This window comes from Dasypus novemcinctus, chromosome 21, assembly GCF_030445035.2.
Source record: "Dasypus novemcinctus isolate mDasNov1 chromosome 21, mDasNov1.1.hap2, whole genome shotgun sequence".
Classification (NCBI taxonomy): Eukaryota; Metazoa; Chordata; class Mammalia; order Cingulata; family Dasypodidae; genus Dasypus; species Dasypus novemcinctus.
Genome location: NC_080693.1, coordinates 50,109,104 through 50,137,102, shown reverse-complemented (window position 1 = coordinate 50,137,102; position 27,999 = coordinate 50,109,104). Strand labels below are relative to the sequence as shown.

At 42.0% G+C, this 27,999-nt stretch overlaps 2 protein-coding genes and 1 long non-coding RNA gene across 6 annotated transcripts in view; 1 reads left to right on the top strand and 2 right to left on the bottom strand.

Moving 5' to 3' along the window:
- The window catches only part of HLF (HLF transcription factor, PAR bZIP family member), a 51,798-nt gene extending 42,710 nt beyond the window's left edge, over positions 1-9,088 (top strand). For 2 of the 4 annotated variants that reach the window (XM_058283933.1, XM_058283931.1), the window contains exon 4: positions 4,915-9,088. In XM_058283933.1, the coding sequence (XP_058139916.1) occupies positions 4,915-5,130 (216 nt within the window). In that variant the 3' untranslated portion in view covers positions 5,131-9,088. Of the gene's footprint in view, positions 1-4,911 lie in introns of all 4 variants that reach the window. The other 2 variants (XM_058283932.1, XM_058283930.1) reach the window with 1 other exon arrangement.
- MMD (monocyte to macrophage differentiation associated) overlaps positions 2,111-27,999 on the bottom strand; it is a 93,997-nt gene continuing 68,108 nt past the window's right edge. Inside the window, exon 7 of the mRNA XM_004457622.4 lies at positions 2,111-2,783. Coding sequence (XP_004457679.1) covers positions 2,664-2,783 — 120 coding nt within the window. The 3' untranslated portion in view covers positions 2,111-2,663. The remainder of the gene's footprint in view (positions 2,784-27,999) is intronic.
- Positions 9,255-17,559, bottom strand: LOC139437151 (uncharacterized). The gene is made up of 2 exons (XR_011646851.1): positions 17,488-17,559; positions 9,255-13,092 (listed from the first exon to the last, which is right to left on the bottom strand). It is a non-coding gene; the product is annotated as an uncharacterized lncRNA (long non-coding RNA).

Here is a 27,999-nt window from a genome sequence, read left to right as displayed (position 1 = left end):
ATCTTACCACATTGCCAATCTTGGATGACGAGGGTGGGAATTTGTTAAGGAAGCTGGTGAGATCCCTGACCCTATTTATGTGTAATATTCTCAACAAAAGATTAGTTCCAGGTTGGTTTTCTCCACTATGTTGAAGGGACACATTATTTTTTTTAAAAGGAATAAATTTACCTTAGAATGTCCAATACAGCTTAAAACAAAATTAATCCAACATGTTTAGTGATACCTTTGGAAGACAGTTCTGCCTTCTAAAATTATACAATGTCTGCTGATACCAAAATAGAACTGTTTTTGATTAACCATCAGTTCGACTTTCTCTGTGTGTTTATGCTTCTTTCCAATGATATGGGCAATAGAGATATGATTATATACATTCAAGGTATTGGAACCAGGTATAATCAACCTCTTTATAACTTCTGACCCCCATTTCTCAAACCTAAATGTGGTACACGTGTAGAATCACTCCTATGTTGGGATAATGGAATTTGTGACCTGTCCTGGAAATGGTTTAGACCAGTTGGGTGAGAAGTACCTGGCAGATTTAAATCACTGCTGTCATCCACACACCTGAGATTACCTTAAATGATGAAGAATCGTAGAATGTTAGGGAATGAGAGGTACCTTAGAGATTCATTAGTCCAAAGTTACCCATTATGCACTTGATGAGATGGCAAAAAGAAAAGTAAAGGAAGGTGTGAATAACACTGCTAGTCTGAGTAAGGCCTTGCCTGGCCCCAGGTCTTCTAGCTCCCTGAAAGTTCACTGCAGCATGTTGGCCCTGACAGAGGCCTCCACAGAAGCCCTTTGTGATAAATCAGTAGCTGTCACCTTGAGAATTAAAAAAAGAAAGTGCATGGAGAAAACACCAGAAAATCTAAGCCAGGCAAGGAACTAATGGTTAGACTAAGATGGAATAAGAAATGGGCACCGCATGATTAATAGTGGGTGATTAGATATCAGTCTATCAATTGGAGTCTTTCCTGTTCTTGGCAATCTGATTTTGTCAGTATTTTAGAGCTTCATCTTTTTTTTTTTTTTTTAATTAATTTTTTTATTTTTTATTGACTTTGTAATAATATTACATTAAAAATATATATGTGAGGTCCCATTCAGCCCCACCCCCCCTCTCCCCCCCCCCCCCCCCCCAACAACACTCGTTCCCATCATCATGACACATCCATTGGATTTGGTAAGTACATCTTTGGGCACCTCTGCACCTCATATACATTGGTTCACATCATGGCCCATACTCTCCTCTATTCCATCATGTAGGCCCTGTGAGGATTTACAGTGTCCGGTGATTACCTCTGAAGCACCATCCAGGGCAGCTCCATGTCCCGAAGACGCCTCCACCTCTCATCTCTTCCTGCCTTTCCCCATACCCTTTGTCCATTATGTCCACTTTTCCCAATCCAATGCCACCTCTTCTATGTGGACACTGGATTGGTTGTGTCCATTGCACCTTTATGTCAAGAGGAGGCTCAGATTCCACCTGGATGCTGGATGCAATCCTCCCATTTTCAGTTGTAATCACTCTAGGCTCCATGGTGTGGTGGTTGTCCTTCTTCACCTCCATCTTAGCTGAGTGTGGTAAGTCCAATAAATCAGATTGTAGGTGCTGGAGTCTGTTGAGGCTCAGGATCTGGCTATCACATTGTCAGTCCAGAGATTCAAATCCCCTAAATATATCTTAAACCCCAACATTAACTGCACCTCCAGCACATTAGCATGAAAGTCTTATGAAGGGAGATCCCATCTGAGTCCAGATTCATCACACATAAACACCATTTCCAAAGAGGGGCCATCTGCCCTGGTAGTTAACCCCATCGGCCATGACCATAACTCCCATGGGTCTCTTTAGCCCTCAAAGGAACCAATATCTGGGGGTTGTATCTGCTTTATCTGTCTTAGAGCTTCATCTTTTAAACTAACTAAGACACCCATCCAGAATGAATTTCCCCTGGAATGGAGGGTAGTTTGAAAGGATGTTGTGTGAGTGGTAGATAGATACATCCAACCCTACTTTCACAGAGTCTACAGATTTACCTGTTTAAAGCAAAGGACAAGATTACTTAATAACCCAGGTAACCTTAACCACACAGAGGCCATGTGAAAACCATTGGTGCTAGAATTATATATAACCACTGCCGTGGCCAGGCTTGACCTTCTCACATGGCCAATGGTGAATGGGCAGGAACATTCATCTGCTGTGTGTCCTGGGATTTTTTTTTTCAGTTGTGGGTGAAGGCTCAGGCCACATATGATCAGCTGGTGAGAAGCAAGAAGCAGAGCCTTCCTTCCTTCAGCAGAGAGGATTAACCTAGGGGTGGGTGCGAGAAAAGGTGTTCGTGGCCCCCAGCACTGGACAAGCAAATTGCAAGAGTGGAATGGCCTTAGCAAAAAGTGTTCTTATCCTAAGGCTGCCTGAGCTTCCTCTCTTGAGCAAATCATTTGGATTAGTATGCATCTCCATGGGAGAATTAAGGCATAGGATACAGGGATCCCTGACTGAGAATCGGTTTAATCACCTTGACTTCTTAATGCATTCAAATGTTCATTTGTTCATTTGACAGTTATCTTCCAAGGGCTAGGAATAGCAAGGTGAGTGAATCCCTGCCTTCTTGGAGCTTCTAGTCTGGTGAGAAAAGGGGAGATTTGACCTGTCAGGGAGGGATAGCTAGGGGAGATAGCATAAACATGAAACATTCAGGAAAATGATTGGACAGGGCTGGAGAGGGTCCTTGCTCGGTTAGGATACCTGGGCAGCCAGATGGCATCAGCACCTGGGAGACAGAGAAGAACGCATGGTATGAGTGCCAGATTTATTAGGCCTACTCAGTATCTTGCTCTCCCCTCCCCCCAAATCATTCTGTGATAGCAATGAGAGGCAAGCTGGCTTTTCTAGTCGAGGACACTCCTTCCATCATTCCCTTCCAGCCTTTCTCTGTTCTCTACCTCTGCTCCCATCTGCAGAAGTTTCTTGTTCCACACCTTTGCTAGCTCATCTGCATGTGTGGATAGGTGAGATGAGGGAAATGAAAGTACTCTGGAAATGGAAGGAGCTCTAAAAGATAGAAGTTATCCTCAGGTCAGCTGGAGACTCCCCAGCCTTAAGACCTGGTTAGGATTGTCACAAACCAACAAATCCATGGCCTATAGCTGTGAACCCTCCCCTTCTTCCAGCTCTCCCACTCCCTTTCAGAAGCACAAACAGCCAATTCCTCCCTTTGTCTTTTGCAGACAAAGAGTTTCTACCCAACAACCATTGCACATATACCCTAGGCTTACTTACCCAGGTATTTTTCAAAGGACAGCCTCCTCCCTAAGAAGAATTCTGCCACCAGCTACTACGAAAATATTTTTTTACCTTAAGTATCATTATCTTTCTATATAGAAAGATGGGGGTGCTTTATAAATAAATCCCAGGACCAGCTTACGAATGGCAGCTGGTGCCTGCATACACTTTCTGTCTTTATGCAGTACAAATGTCTGCTGAGGGTAATGGCAGGTATGTGGGCGAACCACTGACCGTGGCTCTTCCTTACAGTCTTGTCCCCAACCCATGTGACTGCCTCCAATGCCAGGTGCCCCTTGGAATCCTGGGGGAGGGTAAGAACTGGCCTTACCCACTTACTCTGGGCATAACTGCAGGTATTAACCTAGCTAAGTTTGAGGGATTTTCTCTTGCAAGTTGTTGAAATAAAAAGGGTGGCAAGTCAGGTGGCACCATAAATGAAGTGCAGAGATCTAAAGGAAAATCTACACCTTTCAGTCTTCCTAGGAAGCTTTTCCTTTCTTTTGGCAAGGGGGAAAAAGGAGGAAATATTTTCACATTGACCACAGTTAAATATTACTCAGGTTAATTAAGGTCTAGAGAATAGTTAAACAGGAATTTAGAGTAAATTATTTAAATGCTAGCTATCCATATAAGTATATTGATTAGTAGCTGGTCGAAGGTTTTTAAAAATTTTCTGTTTTTAATTTATCAAAGTGTACCTGCCCATTTTATATTTTAATAGTTCAGAAGGATATAAAGTAAAAAGTAAAAGATCCTACCTCTCTCCTTGGTTTCCCTCTCCCAGGCCCTGTTCTAGAGGTCCCACTTTTAATAGCTTGGTATAAATCCTTCTGGGCCTTTCTCTATGAATACATAATGTATATATTTTTAATCAAAGTGGGATAAGGCAATACATCTTTATCTGCAAATTGCCATTGTTTTCACCCCCTTTAATGGTATATCAAGAACATCTTTCTGGTTCAGCTGGATCCTTATTTTTAACAGCTATGGAATATTCCTTTGTGTGATTTTATCATCTCCTACTGAATACTTAGTTTTTCCCCCATTTTTAACAATTACAAACAATGCTTCAGTAGAGAGTTTTATGCCTATGTCTATATATGCATTAGAAATATTTCTGTAGGATGCAACCCCAGAGGTGGACTTGCTAGATCAATGGGAATGTGCATTTAAATTGTTAGTAGATATTTCCAAATTGCTTTCCAAAAATACTATACTAATTTATATTTCTTCCAAAAAGCATATGAGTGTCCATGGAAGAAAGGGGTTCTTAAAGTTTTCAGTAAAGAAGTTTGGAATGTAATTTAGGATGTGAGGAGAGCCACTGGTGCTCAGTCAGTCTCTGAGCTCTGCCTCGTTGGGCACATAACTCTGCTCTTGTAGTAGGCTCGTACAGAGGGAGTAGGAGCTGGTTGTGACAAGTTGGTCCTTGCTCCAGGAAGGAAGTCCTGGCTCATGGACCATTCTCTCAGGCATGTAGATACTCTAAAGGGAGGAGACACAAGTTAAGAAACCTGGGCTGGTGCTCAGTACAACCTTGCCGGCCCCGTAGCTTACATTCTGCTTTGCTGAAATCTAATATCTTGTTTCTTTTTCCTTCTGTAACTAATGAGCAGGATGACAAGTACTGGGCAAGGCGTAGGAAGAACAACATGGCGGCCAAGCGCTCCCGCGATGCCCGGCGGCTGAAGGAGAATCAGATTGCCATCCGGGCTTCTTTCCTTGAGAAGGAGAACTCGGCCCTCCGCCAGGAGGTGGCTGACTTGCGGAAGGAGCTGGGCAAATGCAAGAATATACTTGCCAAGTATGAAGCCAGGCACGGGCCCCTGTAGGATGGCATTTTTGTGGGCTGGCTTTTGAAAAGATGGACAGTTTGTTTCCTGTCTGATAGCTCCACACCCAAACCACCCTCTCTGTCATCAGCACTTTACCAGAGGCATAAACACAACTGACTCACATTTTGGTGTGTATCTATGTGTGTGTGTGCGCTCGCACACGTGTGCGCGCATGTAAGTGCTTGTGCTTGTGTGGTCAGCATTGTGTGCGCGGGTGCGTGCATGTGTTCCTTTGCACTTGCCATTTTAATAAGTCCTCTCTTTGTCTTTTAGTTCCAAAAAAAAAAGGGTGCCATGTTTTTAAAGACTACGGAGACCTTTCCAGTCCCTTCTTTTCCACTTCTCTTTCAGCGTTGCTCGTCCAGGACCCTTTCCTTGAATTCACTAAGAAGGACCCTAGTAAAATAGTAGTTCTCAGTTTGCAAAAGTAAAAGCTCTTGTTTATGTTTAGTCTGTAAGTTACCATGCTAATAAGGTACACAAAATAACTTAGCACTACACTGCAGCTCTGTTAATTTATAGGTTGCTTTCTTCATATTTTCAGTTTGGGTGATAATTGTCTTCAAATTTAAAGTGCTGTTTAGATTTATTAGGTCCCATATTTACTTACTGCTATCTACTAAGTTTCCTTTTAATTTTGTCAGCCCCAGATGAGTAAGAGTACTATTATTAGAACGGAGAGAGTGTTTTTGCACTGTCTGTACCTAAAGCAATAATCCTATTGTACGCTAGAGCATGCTGCCTGAGTACTACTAGTGGACATAGGATGTTTTCCCTACCTAAGATTTTCATGTTTTTTGAAAAACAAAAATTAGTGCATTTGAGCATGTCCAGAACATTCCCAGGACAGAAAAGCAGAGGGAGATGTGAGGTTTGAGAACAAGGGGTTAATTTATCAGTTCAAGAGCCAAAAAAGCCTCTCGAAACAGCTTTTTACTTTGACATGTTTGATTTTGTTTCCTCCTCCCACATACCCCCCCATTTCTACATGAATTTTTCCATATTTCTCTAGATATTCAGAACAATTCAATTAAGATTGAGTTTTCTCCAATTTTCTGATATATTTTTGTGAATTATATTTTGCTGTTTTTTAACATCAGTTCATTAAGTTAAAAAGTTGATGTTTTGTAAGACCCTTTTTCCAAGTGGTGTCATTTTTGAATACTTCATATATTAATGATTCTGGAACTTATGTTGTTTATTCTATGTTTGCTTTTGAACGTATGTGCTCTTATACAGTGGACGTCTGAAAAATGAATGTAAAAGACACTGGTGTATCTCAGAAGGGGATGGTGTTGTCACAAACTGTGGTTAATCCAATCAGTTTAAATGTTTACTATAGACCAAAAGGAGAGATTATTAAATTGTTTAATGTTTATACAGAGTAATTATAGGAAGTTCTTTTTTGTACAGTATTTTCAGATACAAATACTGACAATGTATTTTGAAAGACATATATTATATATAGCAAAGAGAAACAGAAAACTATTCCATGTTTTAAAATTATATAATGAAGATATATATTCACCAATGTTGTACAGAAAAAAAGTGCTTTGGGCTTTCTGAAGTCTTTAATATTTTAAGCCTATCACTGACACATTAGCATGTTTTAAATTAAAATTTTATGACACTATCGAGGCTTGCTGTGGCAAACCCTGCTCCTAAATACACGAGGAATTTTATTATTTCCTATTAGGTCTCAGAGAAAAGTCAGTTATCGTCACCCAAAAGCACAAAATGGATTTTAGTCAAGTATTTATTGGCTGATAAAGTGTTTTTTTAGGAAAAGCATCTGCCACAAAATGTTCACTTCTAAATTATGAGTTTCTGGAATGAAGCGCTGCTGCAAGTGTCCTAACCAATTCTTTCCTCCTCTGCAGGAGCATGCATCTTATGCAGTATAAGGGTGATATCGGTGCTATGTGTTATGGCTTATAATTTGATAGATGTTTTGACTTTGAAGATGCTTGTTCTTTTGTTCCATTAAATTGTATGTCAAGAGATTCTGCTATTACTGCAAAAGAATATTTTGTGTTAGATTAAAATGTCCTTTCATTGAAGGGATTCTCTAGTTTCCTGCATTCAGAGTATCTAATTCTGTAATGATATGATGAGTTCCTTGTCAATCTATCTGCAATGCTTCTCTCCTAGTGTGATAGTGTCATGGTGGGAAACCAGACTCATAGGATATTCCTACTAGGTATCTACTTTGTCCCAAGATACAGATTATGGTGGGAGATGGGGGAGTATTGGAATACATTGATCAGAAAAACAATAAAATAAAAACTTTGGAACCCGGGCAGAACTGAATAAGAGATATTCACTAAGAGATAAAATTGGAAATGGGTCAGGCTTTTTGTAGGAGAAGAGGCTGATGGCAACAGAATCGTTAAATGGCAATAGTCATTAAGGCAGAGCCAAATTCTATCTTGAAGTGAAGAAGTGTTGAAGGATTGTACTTAGGACCATCCAGGTTTATCAAACTATAAAGTGGTAGCTGTGGAAACTATATTTGAGCACTGGTCTTTCTTGGAATCAAGTTGTTTGTACCCACTGAACCTCACAAATCTTTTCTACAGAAGAAATAAAAAGATAAAATTTATTCTTTTGTGTGCTGGGAGAGGTTTCAGATACCTACCTCGTCTTAAGCATTTAAAACACTCTGCAGTCTGTACAGGTGCCTTATATGTAGGTCATTTCCACCACACATACACACATACACACATGTGAACACCCACTCCTGCAATGCCAAAGCCAGGTAACTAGTAGATAAGGCCTTTCTCCTAAGTGTCATGGGAAGCCATGGCCGGGCTTGGAATGACTTGGATTAGGCAGGGTCAAATGAATGCCTGCAGACTGCAGCTCTTAGTAAGCCCTGTTGTCATTTTCACTTTTTCATCATAAGCACTGTTCAGAGATTAATTACTTGGCCAATAAAATGAATAAAAACCATAGCACACCAATATTATTTAGACACAATTTGAAATGAGCAGTTCAGGACTCCTTGACAAGGTTGCATTGCCATTTCTTTTTACTAAACTTGCAAAGAAAATGCAAAAATTGATCAGCCTATCTTTCTGCTCATGCTACCTTGAGGGGGTAAATAGGGGATGGAAGGGTGGCAAATGATCAACTCTCAAAGAAGTGGCTACTTTTGACCATACCAAAACCATGAAGTGAGACTGTGATAGGCCTTTAATTTTCAAACAAGGCAAGCCTCTGAGAAACCATCGCTGGAAGAGGAATGACCCTGTGTTAGAAGAAACTGTCCTGGAAAACCAGAGGTTTTATGTGGGAACTGACGATAATTCTAAACGTAAGTTTAAAACAGTAATTCCAAAAGTAAGTATAGAAGATTGGGAGTCTGTACAGAATGGTCAAGAAAATCCTCAGAGTACAATAGGCATTTTGTAAAATGCAGAGTTATACCTTAGTTTTGTTTTTATTTTTTTAAACCATAGTTCATTTAATTTCCTCCTAACACAAACTTTGTTATAATTAGAGAGATCCCAAGGCAGATTGGCTTGGCAGACACTTTGTGCTCTCAGGTTTGTCTCTTCCCTGCTGGTTCCTAGGCAAAGGTCTCCTCCAGGTTTTCTCTATAATTAATAATGTCATTTTTTTAAAAATGAGCAAAACATTATCCTTGATCTTAATGGATTGGAGTTGGCCACTAAAGTCAGTACATATGGCAGGGGGCCAAGTGTGTGTATGAAAGTGTGTGAGTATTTAAGTCAAGACATAAAATCTTTAATTCTAGAATACCTTACCAAACATAACAATTCACCTATCCTTTTGGGGACACCACAAAGGTTGCATCTGATAAAAAGGTATAAGTCAACACGAGGTCAGTTTTAATTGAACACATTGATATCAGTAGTATTTATGCTGTTAAGTACAAACTTTTATCTGTTATTCTTAATGTTTAATAAACTTTGAGGTTTTTTTCCTTTTCTGTCATGTATTTTTATTACAGTTTGCTAGTAATCAGATTGATTCTATTCCCACTTCAATAATCAAGATACCATTTGCAGGGATTGTTAATTCCATAGTTGACAGGATAACACTATATAATAACAAATGAACATTTATTCAGTACCTGCCATATGCCAGACACTGTATTTAGCACTTACGTGGAATATTTTATTGAATCTTACATCAACCCTATGGGATAGGGTTATTACTATTTACAGAAGAGAAAATAGAAGGTGAGAGGGGTAAGTAACCTACCTAGCATTGTACATAGAAGTGGCAGAGATGAATTCTGATTGATTAACTGGGCATCATTTAGAGTGATTGTATTAGTCAGCCAAAGGGGTGCTGATGCAAAATATCAGAAATCTGTTGGGTTTTACAAAGGGTATTTATTGGGAGTAGAAACTTGCAGTTATCAGACCATAAAGTGTAAGAAGTTACTTCCTTCACCAAAGTCTGTTGCACAGTGTTGGAGCAAGATGGCTGCCAACATCTGCAAGGGTTCAGGCTTCCTCTTCTTAAGGTTCCATGATCCCAACTTCTTCCAATATCAGCTGTAGGCTGGGATAAGTCTTGTCTCTCTCCCAGGGCTTTTTTCTGGGCTCAGTTACTCTGGTCCACAAGGTCAGCTGTAGACTATCAGGCTCTCTCCTCCTCCTCCCAGCGCCTCTGCCGTGTCTATGGAGGTATCTTTATTCCTCTGTGTTCTTCTCTTGTGTGTTTACTTCCTGGGGCTCCAGCAGCAAAACTCAACTCTCTCCTCTGCCATGTCATTTTCTCTGAATCTCCACCCCTTTGGTGGGAGGGGACTCAACATCCTACTGACGTTGCCCAATCAAAACCCTAATCATAATTTAATCAAGTAAAAATGAAACCTCTGAATTTAATACAATCTAATATGCCCAGAGGAACATATAATCCAATATCTATTTTACAAATAATCCAATATCTATTTTTGGAATTCATAATACCAAACTGCTACAGTAGTAGGTCCCAAAAACTAGTCCGTAGCCTGTTTTATGATTGCATGTGTAAGAATCTTTTGAGAACATATAATAGGAATACAGATTTAGGCATTCTGAGTCAGTAGACCTGGGATGGGTCACAGAAATCTGCACTTTTTAAAAGCTCCCAGCTAAGTGTCCTGTGTGGCCAAGTAGTTGGAGCCAAGGATTTATAGACTTGGTTTTTAATTTGAGTCCATGACCCTTGGGGACATATTTGGAAGCTTCAAAACTTCCATAGTTACCTGAAATTGTATGCAATTCTTTGTGTATATATGCATATATTGATTTTTTAAAACTTTTTATCATACTAACATGTATAACTCAAAATCTCTCAATTAAGCCACTTTTAAGTGTACAATTAAGTTGTATTAATTACATTCACAATATTCTGCTATCACCCACATCCATTTCCCCAACTTTTTCATCATGTCAAACAGAAACTGTGCACCCATGAAATAATAACTATCCGTACATACATTTTTGAGTAGAGAAGGCCCACAGCCTTTTTTTTCCTACAAAAGAATCTGTGATGCATGATGGACTAAAAGCCCCCAGTGATAGGAAGGCTAATGTAGTGCAGCGGTTCCCAACTCTGGCAGAACATTTGGGTCACCTGGGGACCTCAGAGCACTAGCAATGCATGGGCTGCAGCCTGGCTCAAGACCTCAGCATCTCTGGCCTGGTGAGAAGAAGGCTCTGTGGTGAAGAACTTGATGATTCTGAATTCAAGTCTGTCATATAGCTGGTGTGTGACCTTGAGCAGCTACTAAACATTTTTGAACCTAAATCTCATCTTTGAAATGAGTGTATAATCCCTCATTTACTTCATTGTGGAGAGAACTAATGACATGACAAATGCAAAGTCTCTGGCCCATCACAGGCCTTCATAAATGATAACTGCTGTGGGAGGCAGGGGAGTAGAATACGTGCCTGGGCACCTTTTCCAGCTCGAGCTTTCAGATTTTTCAAACAGGATAGAAAACAATTCCCCCACTCAGGGAAGGAGCAGGGTGGCTGGTGGTGAGGGGATGGATAGACATTGCGTCATAGTCTGTCATCACTAACAGATCCAAGACAGCATCCCCAACTTCATACACAGGTCCCTGGGCATCTACTTGGTGGCACTTACTAATTTAGGTAGATCAAGTACTAGTTAGGATTGCTCAGTTTTCATCATTAAACTTCTTTCTTTGTTCTCAGAGGAATATGTAGTGACCTTAGCTTCAGACTCTCTTTGGGCAACCAATTTTATATTTGGTATCTTCGGGCCTGTTTGGAGAGATACCTCTTCTCCACGCCTGGAAAGCATTTGGCCTTCAAGATAGCAGGAACCAACATGAAGCCACGTTGGGTTTCTTTGTAGACTCTAGTCTCACACAAGCCCTTAGTCCCCATGGCCCATGACATGATGCCTTTGTGAGAAGGCTCTTCTATCCACATTTTAAAAATGACAAACCACCCAACCATCAAATTCTGTTTAGAAAAAGTTCCCCTCTCTTCAAAGCATGTGAAATCAATTGCCTCTCTGAAAATTCCTTTGGGCATCTTTAACCAGGAACTGTGAGAATCATAGAAATTTTACCTTGGTGGTAAGAAAATGGTTGCTTGATAATAAACCAAAAGGGCTTTTGGAGGAGAAAAGGTCAACTGAGGAAGGTAGTGAGTATCCTCTGGCTCTCTCAGCTTTGAGTTGGTGAGACTTGGGTCTAAAGCCCCCCGGCCTCATCTTTTCAGCCTGTGGGACCTGGCACAGTGCCAGAAAATGCAGTTACTGAGTTCTAAACCCCATACCTGCCATGTTTCATGTAATCCTTACAATACAAAATAGGTACTATTCTTTTCCCTGTTTTGTAGATGAAGAAATGGACATATGGAAATTCAGTAACCTGGATTTAAACCTAGGCAAACTGCCTCCAGAGTTTGGGTTCTATACCTCTCCACTCCAAGGCTTCCTGTGTAAACTAGGTGCTCATCATAGGCAAAAGGCAGTCCTGTGGTTAGCAGGGTGAGCTTGGCAGCAAGGAAAACTGGACTTGACTCTCAGCTTTATTACTTAGAAAACTCATCAAATCACTCTAAATTCTGTCTGTAAAATGGGTATAATAATACTCTCCTTGTAGGGTTATTGTTAGTATTAAGTGAGAAGGTGCATATAAAGCACCTGGAGTGTAATGGGAATTCAACAAACATTTGCTGTTAGCAATAATAATACTTTAAAATAAATGTTGCTTGATTCTTTTTCTCTAGTGATGTGTTAAAATAGAGTCAGGTTGTGTACTGTGTATTTTATTGGCTACGTTTTTATTCTGCAGAATACTTGATTCAGGATCCACGGCTGTGTTTTGGCTGCATCTCTGTGTCGTGGATGAGTAAACAGGGTAGAGAGCAGGACTGCTCCAAGAGCCAAGTTGTTAGTTTATGAATTTAATTTTATATAAATAAAATTCATGAGGCATCACTGATTTTAAGCCAACTCCATTGCCTCTGATATTGTTGGCACTGTGAAGACCTTTAACAAACTTACTGAATGGTACTGAAAGGCTAACGCTTGCTGTGTGATAGAAGCCTCCTGCCCACCCAGAGATGAGCAGAAGGCTTTCACATTTGAAAAAGTTGTGATTCCCCAGGTCTTCCTATGAGTTTCTGCCTTCAGGCCTATCTCCATTTATCCAGTGATATATCTGCTAATCAACAGTAGGCCCAAGCCATCCATGACAAGGTATGGAAATACATTAGCAACTTACCAAACCCATTCCTTTTCCTTTTGAGTACTCACCTAGACCACATTTTCCAGGCTTCCTTGCATTTAGCATGGCCGTACAACTGAGTTGGCCAATGGAATATGCAAAAGTGATCACAAATGTCACTTCCATGACTGCTCATAGCATTCATGTGATCCCTTCTCTTTCTTCCTCTGCCTGGGAAAGGAGGAGATGAAGAAGGAAGGGCCTAGGTCCCTGAGACATGGAACTGTTGTCTGCAGAAGAAAAAAGAACACTTCTTTTGTATTAAGCCATTGAGATTCTGGGGTTGATTGCTGCAGTGGTCAGCCTACCCTGTGAATATGAGAGCCTTCGTCTGAAGCCCAGTGTCCTTGTTCAAGGTCTTGATATCTCTGTCAACTTCCTTCTCAGGCTGAAGGTGGAGGATCGTTCCTGGCCCCAGAGCTGATATTTGCTAGCTGGAATCCTCTTGCATATATGACTTTGAGGTTTGCCTGCCTTCTGAACAAACCTTCCACCCTCCTCCTTTCCTAGTCTGTTGGGTTGGACCTTCAAAATATCACTGTGTACATTTTGCCACAGTTTGTCCTGCATTTGAACACAGTCCAGAGTTGTCCAATTGCTCTTAGGCCCAACCTCTACATCAGATCAGCTTTCCTATTCCTCATCCCTTCCCCCAGTCCAGACTCTCTCCCTGTAGTGGATTAAATAGTTTCCCCCCCAAATTTGTGTCCACCTGACAACCTCAGAATATGACCAATTTGGAAATAATTTTGCAGACGTAATTATTTATGTTAAGATTTATGGTGGTCCCTAAATCCAACAACTGCTGTTCTTATAAGAGGAAATGACACAGAGACACACAAGGGAAAATGGCCATAGGATGACAGGCAGGGATTAAAATGATGCAGCTACAAACCAAGGAACACCTAGGGTGCTGGGCACCATCAAAAGCTAGGAAGAGGCAAGTAAGGCTTCTTCCCAGAGCCTTCAAAAGGAATATGGCCCTGCTGACCCCGTAATTCGGAAAGATAGCCTCCAGTCTGTGAGAGATAAATTTCTGTCTTAAGCCTTCTAGTTGGTGTTGTTTTGCTGTGGCAGCCCTAGCAAACCAATACAACCCCCCACCCCACTTCAGATCTTCAGATGCTCACCAGGAAACGAGGCCTAACATTCCTTGGCGCAATGACCTTCCAATTTTTTACCTTCATACTCCTTAGCTTTTTTTTTAAACCACAGAATCACATTGTGTTGTAAGCTGACATCTAAAATTTCTCATCATAAGTTTAAATAGCTGCAAAGAATATAATAGCTGCACTGCTATGAGTATTGGTATTTTAAAATAAACCACTACATCATTCTTTTTAATGTCCCCAATGAACTGCAAAAACCCTACTGATCTGACACCTATCACTATCCACTTGATAAATACAGGTGGAATTTGAACATTTTTTTCCTTCTTGAAATCATTATTTCCATCCTAGTTTCCTTCACTAAAATTTTTTTCTAATGTAATATATTTTTATGCTTAAAAGCTTTATATGCAAAGATAATTAAAATTTTTTAAAAAGTTTTATATGATGCCTCCATCTTCTCAGCTAAAAAACCATATTAATTGATTGAGATTGTTTATTTCCTCTGACCATAAAGGTAAAAAAATACCAACAACCTTTCATTAGGCATGATTTATGGTTACATTGTTAGTATACAACTGATCAAAGCAATATGCACATACAAAAATTTCTGATAAATAATTAAGCTTAAAAAGCAAAAGTTTAATAGAATTGCAAATTTAGAGAGATGGATCAGGAGGACGGTTGTGGTGCCTTGATTGTAAAGGGCTTTGCCAACATCAAACTTGCTAACTATCCCTTTGTTTGGTATCCCAGACATTTTTACAACTGCACAGTGAACCTCAGTAAGATTTAGGCACACCTATCTTTTGTAAAGTGGAAAAGAAACTATTGTAAAATAGGTGGAAAGGAAAGAAGAATAGGCTTGAGGCCTCAACAATGAGCACTTTCTTAGGCAGAATAGTTTCAAGGAAAAGTACATATAGAAGTTGAGGATCTAGAAATTTCCTTAAAGTTGGCCTGTGCACACATTTCCCTTGGAAACACTTGGTGGGTGTACCACTAGAAGCACAGTCCTCCAGTTTGAAGACTGCTGGCTTAAGCAGGGCATTTGTGGGGGGAGCAGAAGGACTATTTGGTCACATTTCTGAAGGGACTCAGATTTTGATGTTTGATTTGTCTCGAAGTTAATGAATATAAACACCCCTGGAAATAACTTTTTTTGTAGCCTTTGGGCATTTCTTCTTTTGAAATATGCCATGAAACTGCTAAAATAGGACTGACTCCAACAAGCCTTGCTCAACCTCTGATGGGTAACAGGGTAACACATGGGAGGCCTCTACAAGGAAGGGGATGGCTGAGCTGAGTCAGGATAAGCAAGAGGTTGTCTTGAAAAGATAGGGAAGAGCATCCTAGGCACAAAGATGAGAGAGAAACAGGGCACTCCGAAGGGTGTGGTCAGCATCGGTGGACCACAAGGACTTAGGGAAGAGTGGTCCGAGAGTACCTGGCCAGATCATGAACGCATTTGCATGCCACTCGAAGTTCTTTGAACTTTATCCTGATCAGGGAAATGATATGAGCAGATTCCTAGATCAGAAAAATACTAGCAGCAATGTGCAAAATGCATTGCAGGGAATTAGAAAAAGTTAGAGGGTATGGAAAGATTTCCAGTATCTCTAAATAAGGTGCTAGGGATGAGATGGATGGATTCAAGAGCTCTTTTGGCAGTTGGAATCCAGAATTTGGTAGGAGTCAAGGACAGCTCTAAAATGTCATTAACAATATTCCAGTTGCTTGATGACTCACAACCAGGGATGCCTACAAAGATCATCTGCAGAGCTTGTAAAAACACACACGCCTGGCGCCACTCTGAGGCGTGCTGAACTTGCAGCCTCTGGTGTGGAATACCAGCCTGTTTTCCTTAGAGAGCTCTCCCAGGTGATTTTACTGTGCAGTAAACCTGGGTTCAAAGCCTGTCTCTGATATCCATTTATTCAGTCAATAAATACTTACTGAGCATTCATTATGGAAAATAATTTTTTAGCTAGTACTGTACTTAGTCTTTCTGAGCCTCAGAGTCTTTTACAGTTGTGTTAATATTATTTGCATTAAGCAAGATAATACATATAAAGCATCTATTAGCCCAGAGTATTAGATACCTAACAAATATTAGTATCTTCTCTCACATTGCCCAATTTCTGCTCCCACTCCATCCCCACCCCCAACCTTGTAGGGAATAAGAAGGCCCAGGAAGGAAGTGGCCCAGAATTACGGTCCTCTCACTAGCCCTTGAAATTCAAAGGAATTTGAAAAGTAACATGACAAAACATGAAGAGACAATCTACACTTTTGTCCCTGATGCTGGATTTGCTTATAAGGTTTCTACCTTAACATAATAGCAGAGAGGGAATAGATTAAGCAAGGAATTTTAGAGCGGTTCCCATCTACTATCCTTATTTTAAGATAAGGAATCACACATTTGCTGGTGGGCACTGGACTCCATCCTAGGTTTCCAGACTCCCAGCCTAATGCTCATGGCATAACATCAGTCTTGCCCCATAATATCTACCACCACTTCTTTACTCTTCCATCCCCAAATAAATTGTGAGTGGAAGCATCATGGACTTTTGTACTCCATAATCACCACTAATCCCCTAAAGCCACCCGAAATTAGCATATACTCAAGTAAAACCAGTGTGCTAGCTTTGTACCATAGCTTCAAGTTCTTCTAGCTGCTCACCCACCCTCCAAACGGATCGTGACCCTAAACCACTTCAAGTGGAAATTCTAGGCTCAACCCTGAAAAATGAGTTCCAGGATGTAAAAAAATTTAGTGTGAAACCACAATCCCCAGAAAAGTGGAAATTTTGTGATTTTCCTGAGAAGTAGATATGATTGGTTTCCAGCATGAGTCACAAAGTCCAGCTGCAACCCGAGTTTCTCTCCTAATAATCAGTCTGTCCTGTCCCTTTGCAGCATCCTGTGACATGGGTAGGGCTGAGAGGAAGGAAAGAAATAAGAGGATCTCCGAATGAACTTCCCACACAGGAGGACACACTCGGGAAGGAAAAGGATTCCCTCCCCCATGCTAAAGACCCCGGCATGCCTGAGGCTCTGCACAGCGGACCGGGCATTCCCTCAGCTGTTTTTCATTTTAGCCCCTTCAACAGCCACTGTGATGTACTCAGTGTAGAATGCCCAAGGAAACTGAGATTTGGTGATTGTAAGATGTGACAAGGTCAGGGGGAGACCTGTGCTCAGAGTGTGTTTTGACATCCTCATATCCCCTAAGGGTTGTTCGCTGACCCCAACCCAATTCAGTTTAGATTGAGAGGGGCTCACATTTCAGCTTCCTTTGTGATCAAAGATTATGATCTGTGAGGATGAAGCCAGTGCTAAGATGATTTCATCTGGGGGAGGACTGTCTTTTCCAAAATGAACCTTCTGTACCCATTGCCTCTTCCTAACTTTTCTGTTTATAACTTTGAAGGCCAGAAATAAATATCCTTTCAAGAGGCTTCTTGGACCGCCCATAGATGCCCCTCCCTGTCTCCAACCCATCCCACCTCTCACCTGGACAGCACTGCAGAAACCCCTTCATCCTGCTTTCAGGTGCCTCCGTGTCCCGTGCTGCCTCCCCAGAACTACAAAGGGAAGGGGAAATACAAAAAGGCCTCATGAAAAAGGACCCTTAAAAGACTTAAGTGCCTTTCTTTCATTTGAATGAAGATGAATCTCAGAAATAGAGGAAAAGTCATTTAAAAGAGGAGGAGGCTGGGGTGAGTGAGCAGAAAGGAGACGAGACTTCCCCTAGTCTCACAGTTCTCAGCAGGAAACATGGATCTGAGCTATTTGTGTTCTGGCTTGGTCATTCTCTCTCTCTCCCACTCCCCCTCTTGTGTATGGTGGCCAGGGGTTGGGCTGGGGCAGATGAGCTGGTAGATGTGGATGTGGGAATGGTTATAGGGGAAGTGGGGACAGAGACTCGAGTCCCAGGGCAAGTGGATGGGGATAGGAAAAGCATGGATGGAGCTCAGACTTGCTGGCTCTCTGACTGTGACCTTGAAACACACCACAGTTAACTCTCTTAAGAGATACCCACCCATTCATCAGTGTCTGGGTGAGCATGAAGCCCATTTCCCACTGTCAGGAACCTACCCCGAGGCTCTTTTAGGATCTCCAAATCACATAAAATGTGTGAGTCAGAGGATGCCTTAGGATATTTCATCTAGTAAATCCCTTCATTTTCCAGATGAGAATCTCATGAACATCATATACAGATAAATACAACCACTACCATCCCTGCCGCCCAGCACCGTGCCTTGTAATTCAGTGCCCCGCCTCTGTTTTGCTTTTTTCTATATTGTATTCAAGTGATCTGTTTCTTGTTTTGCAGATGAAAAGTAGATGCAGGGAAGCAGATGTGGCTCAAGCAGCTGGGCTCCTGCCTACCACATGAGACGTCCTGGTTAGGTTCCCAGTGCCTCCTAAAGAAGAAAAGCAAGACAACAAGTTGATGCCGTCAACCAACTGGCGCAGTGAGTTGACTCAACAAGGTGATGCAGTGAGATGGTGCAACCAAGAGATGCAACAAGAAAACACAATGAGAGACACAACAAATGGGAGCAAAGGTGGCTCAAGCGATTAGGTACCTCCCTCCCTCACGGGAGTCCCTGGGTTTGGTTCCCGGTGCCTCCTAAAAAGAAGACGAGCAGTGAGTCCAAACAATGGGGGCGGGGTAGAAATAAATAAGTAAAAATAAATAAATCTTAAAAAAAATAGGGGAAGTGGACTTGGCCCAATGGATAGGGCATCTGCCTTCCACATGGGAGGTCCACGGTTCAAACCCCAGTCCTCCTTGACCCTTGTGGAGCTGGCCCACGCGCAGTGCTGACGCGCGCAAGGAGTGCCCTGCCACGCAGGGGTGTCCCCTGAGTAGGGGAGCCCCATGCTCAAGGAGTGTGCCCTGTAAGGAGAGCCGCCCAGCGTGAAAGAAAGTTCAGCCTGCCCAAGAATGGCGCTGCATACACAGAGAACTGACACAACAAGATGACGCAACAAAAAGAAACACAGATTCCCGGTTCCGCTGATAAGGACAGAAGCAGTCACTGAAGAACACACAGTGAATGGATACAGAGCAGACAACCGGGTCGGGGTGGGGAGAGAAGGAAGAGAAATAAATACAAAATAAATCTTAAAAAAAAGAAAAAATAGGTGCACAGGGAAGCGGCTGTGGCTCAATCAATTGGGCTCCTGCCTACCATATGGGAGGCCCTGGGAGAGCTGATGGCCTGCTCCTACGGAGAGCTGACATCCTGTGCCTGCGGAGAGCTGGTGCAGCAAGATGACGCAACAAAAGGAGACATGCAGACACAGAAGAATGCACAGCGAATGGTCACAAAGAGCAGACAGCAAACAAGCTGTAAGGGGCGGGGGGGAAATAAATAAATAAATAATAAATCTTTTTTTAAAAATTGGTGCACAAAAACTTCATTTTCTTAGTCCTCTGTCTTCTAGGCCTAATCATAGTTTTTAAAGTATCCAGTTCCTACCCAGTTTCCAAGACATATTGACCTGGCACTTTTTTCCATGAAATCTTCTCTCGTCTCCCAGTTGGAAGTGATCACTCCTTCCTCTGAACCTTGCTGCATGTCCAGTCCACACTCAACATCTGTACCTCTCTGAAGGCAGGAACTACATCTAGCGGGTCGCAGCCAAAGCGAATCCTAACTAATTCTTTAATTCATTTCTTCTTTAATATGTTTCTGTATTTCCAGATTTTATTTTTACAAAGATAAAAAAAGAAAAGGAACTTGAAAACAAATGATCCAATCTTGAAACATTGATTCAACAAGGCTCCTGCCTTACCACATAGATCTTTCCTTTAAAGCATGCAACTTGCTTCCTCTGACTTGCAGCCATGGGCAGAGCATCCCAGGGCTGGGCAGGGGCTGGTCAGTCCTGGGTAGAGGCAAGAAGGGATATTTGTTCAAAGAGATTTTAAGAACAGTAATGTCAATGTTCTCTGTTATTCACCATTTTCTCTGTTTCTGCAGAAGAAGAAAAGGTTTGGAGTTTTAGCCAAATATAACAGAAATTGTGATGAATTTTCTGGTGAAGGTATTTTAGTGAAATTTTTTTCAACTGTGGAGAATTTTGAAAGCTGCTAGACTAGATCCTAATGTGAAACAAAGACATGGGCAGTATTGCAATTTCTGGAATTTATTGGGAAATGGGATTTTTATCTCTGCCAAACTTGCACTCATGTAACTTTTAACATGTCTATTTGTAAATGTGTTGCTTTGTATGAAAGAAACTGTTCAAAATTAAAATTAATGAAAAGTTCTTCAACCAACCATGAGTGAGGATAGTTTGACAAATCTGGTTAAAAACTCTACTGACCATGAATTTGCAAAGACCAATTTTGACGATGTTATCGACAAATTGACATAAGTTAAGTCTTGAAAACAGAATCTATTATATTATTATTATTATTCACTATTGTAACTCACTAATATGCAGGTATAAGTTTTTTCCCTTTAAAGGAAAACATGTTAATGTAATTTAAAAAATATGAATCTATTACTTTCTTGCTATCTTTCCTTATTTTATTTTTTACTGACATGATTATATATATGTGAAGTTCATTGAAAGAAAATTTTCACCTTTTTTGACCACTATTATTCTGTTTTATGATTATTATTGAAAATTATTGTGTTTGTATAGGATAGAATGTTAAAAACGACCCGCTTCAAGTGTTAAATATGCTGAGTATCCCCCAGCCCATGGAATGGACACAATTCTCTCCAATCTTCTGATAAGATCTCTGACTTGCTCATTCTTGCAGAGCATTTTGAAAATGAAACTCTTAAGGATAAGTCTCTGGCAAGTAAAGGTTTGTTGGGTGACTCTTCCTTAATAGATTATAATCACCCTGGCTCTGGGCCTTTGTCCATTTTTACAAGTGTGAAAGGAGAGAGAAACGTCCCTCCCTCGCAGTCCCCTATAATGTGTTAGAGAGTTTCTCAGCCTCAGCACTAATGACATCCTGGGCCAGATAATTCTTGGTTGTGGGGACTGCTCTGCGCATTGTCAGATGTTTAGTAGCAGTGTTGGCTACTGGCATCCACTAGTTGCCAGTAGCACTCCTCCCCCAGCACTGACAATCAAAACTGTCTCCAGATATTGCCAAATGTCTCCCAGGGGGCAAAATCACCGGGTTTGAGAACCACTCCTTTAGATTGAGATGCAGCTGCTTGTAATTGAAATGGTCTTGTCAGGGGACCTCTTCTAAAGTTGTTGACCTTGGACAAGGCCCCTACCATTGCTGAGCCTCCATTTTCTGCAACTGTAAAGTTGGAATAATAACACCTATTTTGATTTGATATGAAGTTTTAAAAAAAGTATGTGAAAATGACTTGTGTACTCTAAATCTATTTGCAAATGCATTCATTATTATAGAAAGGTCAACATTTTTATACTTCAACTCAGATGTGGGAAAAAAATACAGCTTTTAGGGTTATCTGTAATTGATTTCATCTTGATTTGAGTCCCTAACAATCTTAATTGGCCAACTAAAGTTTATTCTTTTCCAATTTAAAACAGGCTTTTTCACTCAACTTCATCTTTCAATCAATTCAAAATATAAATAGGGAGCGGATGTGACTCAAGTGTTTAAGTGCCTGCTTCCCACATGGAAGTTCCCGGGTTCAGTCCCTGGTGCTTCCTAAAAACAACAGTAACAAAAAACAAACAACAAGCAAACAAACGAAAAACCAATTCAGGGGAGCCAATGTGACTCAGTGGTTGAGCGCCAGGTTCCCACATATGAGGGCCAGGGTTCAATCCCTGGCCTAGGACCTAAAAACAGCAAAAACAACAACAAAACAAATAAGTGTCCAGGGTAGTTTTGTCCAAGATATCTCTCCACCTTCTCCTCTTTGCCAAGATCATGACTGAGTACAGGGGATCTTAGAATTCCTTGCCGTGTGGGGAGAGGACTCTAGGTTCTGACCCCAGTCTGTGCTGCACGGTGGCTCTTCTGTTCTGGTTCCTGGGGATCTCCTGAGAAGGTAATCCCACGCAGTGCTTTGGAGCTTTGAGTATGGGCCCTGACTTGGCCTCCAGAGTTGAGGTCCCTGCACCCTGCAGTCACCCAGATCTATTTTGGTTCTACATTTCTTTCAGCCTTCTGATTTCCCCTAGGGGCTCAGTGTTGTTCTCTACACCAAGAAGGAGTCTGCAAGTCTCTGCAGGTTGGCCCTCCAGTGCATTCCCCTGGACACCATCCTCAGCCTTGGTGACCCACTGTCTTGGCACCATGCTGACACTGTGTTGGGCTGACCATGGAGAGTCTGTAAGAGGTTTGCATTTTGCCAGAGGCAAGCTACCCTATTTTCCTAACTGGGTGTTTCTGAACTCCTGCTAGCATCTTCCTCCCACCTCTCCCCGCATAACCCTAGGTTTGCTTTGCGTTAGTTATCAGGAACACCCAAATCGCATAGGTTTGCCCTGTCTGCCTTCTCTTCTGAGGCCCCTTCCCAAACCTGTGAGCACCTTTCTTGTTGGATTGGGAGCTCCCTTAATATATCTTCCTTCTTCCTCCTCTATGGCATTCCTTTTCTTTTTTCCAGTGTCAAAATGGGAGAAGGGTTTCAGGGAAAGAACCTGATTTATCAACAAGAAGAAACACCTCTAGCTATATTTAAAAAATATTAGCAGAGTTACAACCAGGGTTTAAGGCTAGGTGATGGGAAAGAAAAACCCTCTGAAAATGAAAAGCATGCCACAAACTGTGTTCATGCTTCAGCCAACTGCCGTCCCACGCAGAGACAAACTCCTGCTCTCTAAAAGTAAAACCTATCCTCAGACAGAATTTCTTTTAAACCTTTCTAACCTTCATGCTCTTCTTAGTTTTCCTCCCCTCTCTTCCTTTTCTTCTTTCTTTTTCTACTGTCATCTCCTTTCTATCTGCATTTGGTTTCCTATGGGGTTTGCTCTGGGGAGTCGTCTTTTGGAAAGAGGCCCTTGGGTTAGCAGAGGGCTCCCAGCTTGCTTTCCCCTCTTTGCTGAGGGAGCCAGGCTGACACAGCTGCTCTGGCGACCAGTGTTTCCAAGGATTGCCGCCAAGCATGTGGAGCCTCTGTGGAGAGAGCTGGGACATCATCATTTCCTCATGGCAAAGCCATTCCAGGGTGTTTCTTAGGTGCCTCAAGGAAGCAATTCCCAATGAATCCATCAACAGCTACCTTGGGAAATCCAGATTCTCCAACCTGCTCAGGGCCAACTATGCATTCTTGGCAGCCCCTGTACGACACTACATGTATGCATGCTCTTACACACGTACCCCTCCCCTTTGACTTGGTTTAGAAGCCTGGATTTATAATGGAACTGCCTCTGCCACATTACTAAAATAACTCTGGCATCTCCTTCTGGGTGGATTTTAATAGGAAAGACACAGCATTTAAAGTATGCTTATTACTTTCAGTTGCTTGTACAAGCTGTGGATTTAGGAAGAGGCAATGAGAGTCTTATGAGCTGGATTTTTAGGGACGGCCCTGGACAGAAAACAATGCCAAGGGCATTGTAAGTCTTACCCCACTTCCAGGCAGCCTGGCTAAAGAAAGAGGTTCAGGTTCTAACATCATCATCATCTTCACTAACATTCCTTGAGTGTCTACTTCACGCCAGATACCCGCTAGCAAGCACTTACATGCATTATTTTATTTAGTCAAAAGAATTAGAGTTTGACCAACAGACACTGTTGGAGATCATTTCTAGGGGAGCCAAGGGATGCATCCTTTGGATAATCAGGGATTTCTCCCTGGAGCTACCATATTCCAATCATTATGCCATTATATATGTGATGAATCAATGAATGAATGAGTGAATGCAATGGATATGCTCAGAATGAGCGAGTTGTTGAAGAATTGTACATAGGAATAGAGTTTATCACCCCATTGGTATCACCCTTGCTTTTGGGTGAACCAGATGGGTGGCAGATGGTTCCATTCTCTACTGGAGGGCTAACATTTTGGAGAATGGAGACAACTTTTCTCCACTGTCCCTCTCCACCAAATCTTTATTGGCATCTTAAAGGGGATAAACTTTCAAGCCACAGCTATGCTTTTTGGCAAATTATTTAACCCATCTGACTTTCCCTTTCCTCAGAAGTAAAGTGACTGTAATAGTAAGATCTACCTCAGAGAATTTTCTAAGGAAAAAAGAAGATCAGATATGTAGCAAGATAGATATTTATTATCCCCTTTTTACCACTAAGGGATTTGGGGCTCAAATATATTAAAAGACTTTACCATAGTTACTGAATCGGCCAATAAATATTTATCATCTATTATGGGCCATTCCCTATTCTGGATGCTGGGAACACAATAGTGAATGAGACAGACAAGATTCATTAGTTGTGGTGGAGAGGCAGACAATAGACAAATAAGATAATTTTAAGATCACAAAAAATGTCATGAAGACAATAAAAGAAAACAGGATGAAAAGGCTGTGATGGGGGTAGAGTGGAGGAAATTCTAGATGAAATGGTCAGGAAAAACCTCTCACAGGAAAGTGTCTTTTAAGCTGAGACCTGAATCACAAGAGGAAGAAGCCATGCCTAGATCTGAGGGAAGAGAAGTTCAGTCAACAAAACAGCAAGTGCAAAGGTCCTGAGGCAGAACTGACATTACTGTGATGCAGGGACATACAGAAGGTCAGAGAACTTAGTGAACAAGGAGGAGAGGGATGGAGACAGGGCTGGAAGGGCAGGCAGGTACTAGATCAAGGAAAGTTATCACAGGACTTAGAAAGGAGTCTGCATTTTATTCCAAGTACAGTAAAACGTATTTGGAGAGTTTTAACAGGGGAATGGCATACTCTGATTTACATTTCAAAAAGACCCCTTTGGTTGCCATGTGGAGAACGAATTAGAGTGTGCATATAAGGAAGCTGAGAGGAAGAGTTGAGGGCAGAGGTGAGGGTAGCCCAGGCTGGGGGTAGCAGTGCAATAGAAAAGGGTTGGACCCAGCTAGTAAGTAAGGAATTGGGACTAGAATCCAGACTTACTGGAGTATATGCCTCTCTGGCCCACCATGTGCCAATATAAATATTCCTTCTTTTCTTTTGTTAAATGTATTTTCCATTTAAAAATGCTTCTTGCAGAGCCACAGGGTCACTGGGAACTGCTAAGGTCTACACTCAAACAAGAATAACATGCCGGTGTGATAATGTAGTCACCAGTGTCTCTAAGGTTCCCACTCCTGGAGTGCTAGGATGGAAGGGGACCAAAGAGAGCCCAAAAAGGGCCAGAAAAGGAGAGCCGTTGGGATCCTGGAGCTCCAGAGGGTGCGGAGCTTCTAGTGCCTGGAGGAGAAAGTCTGATTAAAAGACAGTGGGGGGTTAAATCCAGGAGGAGGAGACCAATTCCAGTAAGATCAACGAGCTGGATGGCAGCTGAGAGACCACATGTGGAGGGTGTTGCAGGGAGAGGCTCCCAGTGGAGGCAGACATGACTCCACTTTGTAAACCTGAAGGGAGGCCCTCAAAAGCCCCCTCGCTCTTTTCAGCAGTTCACGTCCCTTCTAGAGGTGAAAAGGAAAAGGTACAAACACTCCCAGGTGTACTGTGTTCCTCAAATCCCTGTGTATCTCTCCATTGTTGTATATTGACATGTTATTATAACTCTTTGTTTGTGGGTCCATCTCCCCCATGGGAGAGTGGCCTCTTTGGAAGGTGTTTTATTTACCTCCTGCATCTTCAAAGCTTATTTTACGGCCTGGTGCTTAGCTGAAAAGTTAGATGGATAACATTCCTAGAAACACAGAACCAAAGTATGTTCTAAAATCGATAAGGAGAATTTATGAGGCAACCAGTCCCAGAGATTCTCAGCCTTTGTTAGTACAGATCCATTTGAATAAATAATGATTGCCATGGAAGCTTTTCCCAGAAAATTCCATGTATAAGAAAAGAATTTTTAAATACATGTAACGTGTTTCGTTTTGTTTTTTAATCAATGGGAAAATCGAAGCCCAGAAAACAGAAGTGACTTATCCAAAGCCTCCATGCTTGCCTGTGACAGAGTCACACCTGGAACCCAGATGTCCTGACTCTCCAAACCTGTAGCCCTTCAACCATTCCAGGGCAGGGATGACTAAAATGAGAAAATGTGGACTCTGCCACAGATGTCCCACGGAGGGTGCAAGGGTAACAACCAGATCCATACAGAGAACTGGCCCTGGGGAGATTGCTCAGAAAACAATTGATCTTTGAGATAATAACCTACCAACCTCAGTTGCCTTTCCTGGGCAAGCAAGAAAGAGTCCAAAAGACTATTTCAGTCCTGAAAATTAGTGACTACCTCACTGTCTCCGATAACAAGGTAAAAAACGAGGTTTGTGTTTAGAAATTTAAAACTAATCATAATCAGTAATTGGCTTATTTTCAGCCTCCTGAAATATCTTGAAGCACAAATACCGTGAAGCAGCAAAGCTCTGTCTTTGTACACAGGCTTTTTTCATTTTTTAAGATTTATTTTATATATTTCTCTCTCCCCAACCCTTCATTGTTTGCACTTGCTGTGTCTGTTAGTCTTCTTTTGTTTCTTTAGGAGACACCAGGAATCGAACCAGGACCTCTGATATGGGAGGGAGGGTGACTAATTGCTTGAGCCACCTCTGTTCCCTGCTTTGCTGTGTCTCTCGTTATGTTTTTCGTCTTGTGTCTCTTCTTGTGTCATCTTGTCATGTCAGCTTGCCGAGCCTGTTCATTACGCCAGCTCACCATCCTGCTGGTCCTCTTTAGGAGGCTTTAGAAACCTCTGCTCCCTGATTTGTTGTGTCTCTAATTATGTTTTTCTTGTTGTGTCACCTCGCTGCACCTGCCCATTGTGCCAGCTTACTGTCTTCTTTAAGAGGCACTGAGAACCATACTACAGACCTTCCATGGGGTAGGCAGGAGCCCAATCACTTAAGCCACATCCGCTTCCCAGGATACTGGGTTATTTAAGGCAAAATCCCAAGGGAAGGTAGGGACATGGATGCTCCTTAGAGTCTGCCCCCTTCTGTGTGTTGAAAGCAAAGGAAACAGAGATTTCTGCCAGGCTTTCTCCCCTCCTCCCACATCCTTTCTGAGCGAGAGATGGCAGCAGGGGTGTTATCAACTTCCTTAAGTGCCGGGGTTGTTATTTAGGCCCTGGATGAGGTAGAGTCCTGGTAAGGATGTCTACTCTGCTTCTGGTCTCTCTTCTACTTTCCTAATTCACAACTCTTGGTTGACTCAGGAGCTGATTTGGGAAGGGGCCTTCTTGAGAATCTAATAAAGTTGTAGATCCCCCTGCCTTTATGAGCTGTAGACAGGGACCTTTCTTGTATAGTTGATGGTTAGGGAAAGAAATCCCCTTGAATGCAAAAACACTCCATAACTTCCGTGGTTAAATCCAGGTCCCTGCTTCTCAGACCTCGCTCTCTGCTACAGTAGAGTGAATATAGCGGTTACAAATTGTTTGGCGTTTTGCCTATGTGCCCATCCCTTGAGTCTGGACAGGGTTGTGACTACTTCAATTAACAGCACATGGCAGAAGGCCACTTCTTTACCAATTTTACTAAGAGGCACGGCAGGGTGGGGGTGGGAGCATGCCGGCTAAGGGGAGACTGAACTCTTTCCTCTAGACACCCTACTCTCTGGGGATATCGAACCACTTGCAGTTTCCTAAAAATGCCATGCTCTCTCCTGCCGCAGTGCCCTTGCTCAAGTCATTCCCTCTTCCTCCCCTGCCTACTCCTATCTGGTGCCTACTCCTTTCTTGGGTTAAGCCTTTTCTCCTCAGACCTTCCCTGACCACTCCCTCTCGCCAGGCTGGCTAAATGTTCTCTCTTCTGTTTCTCAAAGCCAATATAATGTCATATATGACACTTATTGTCTACTAGACACTTATCTAATAAACATGACACTTCTGTCTTCTAGACTGTGGAGCTCAGTAGGACATGAAATCTGTATTTTAACCCAAGTGCCTGGTACGGTGCCTGGCCCTCGTGATAGTCGATGTGTGATTGAATGGACACTTGTTTGTTGAGCAAAGGACCA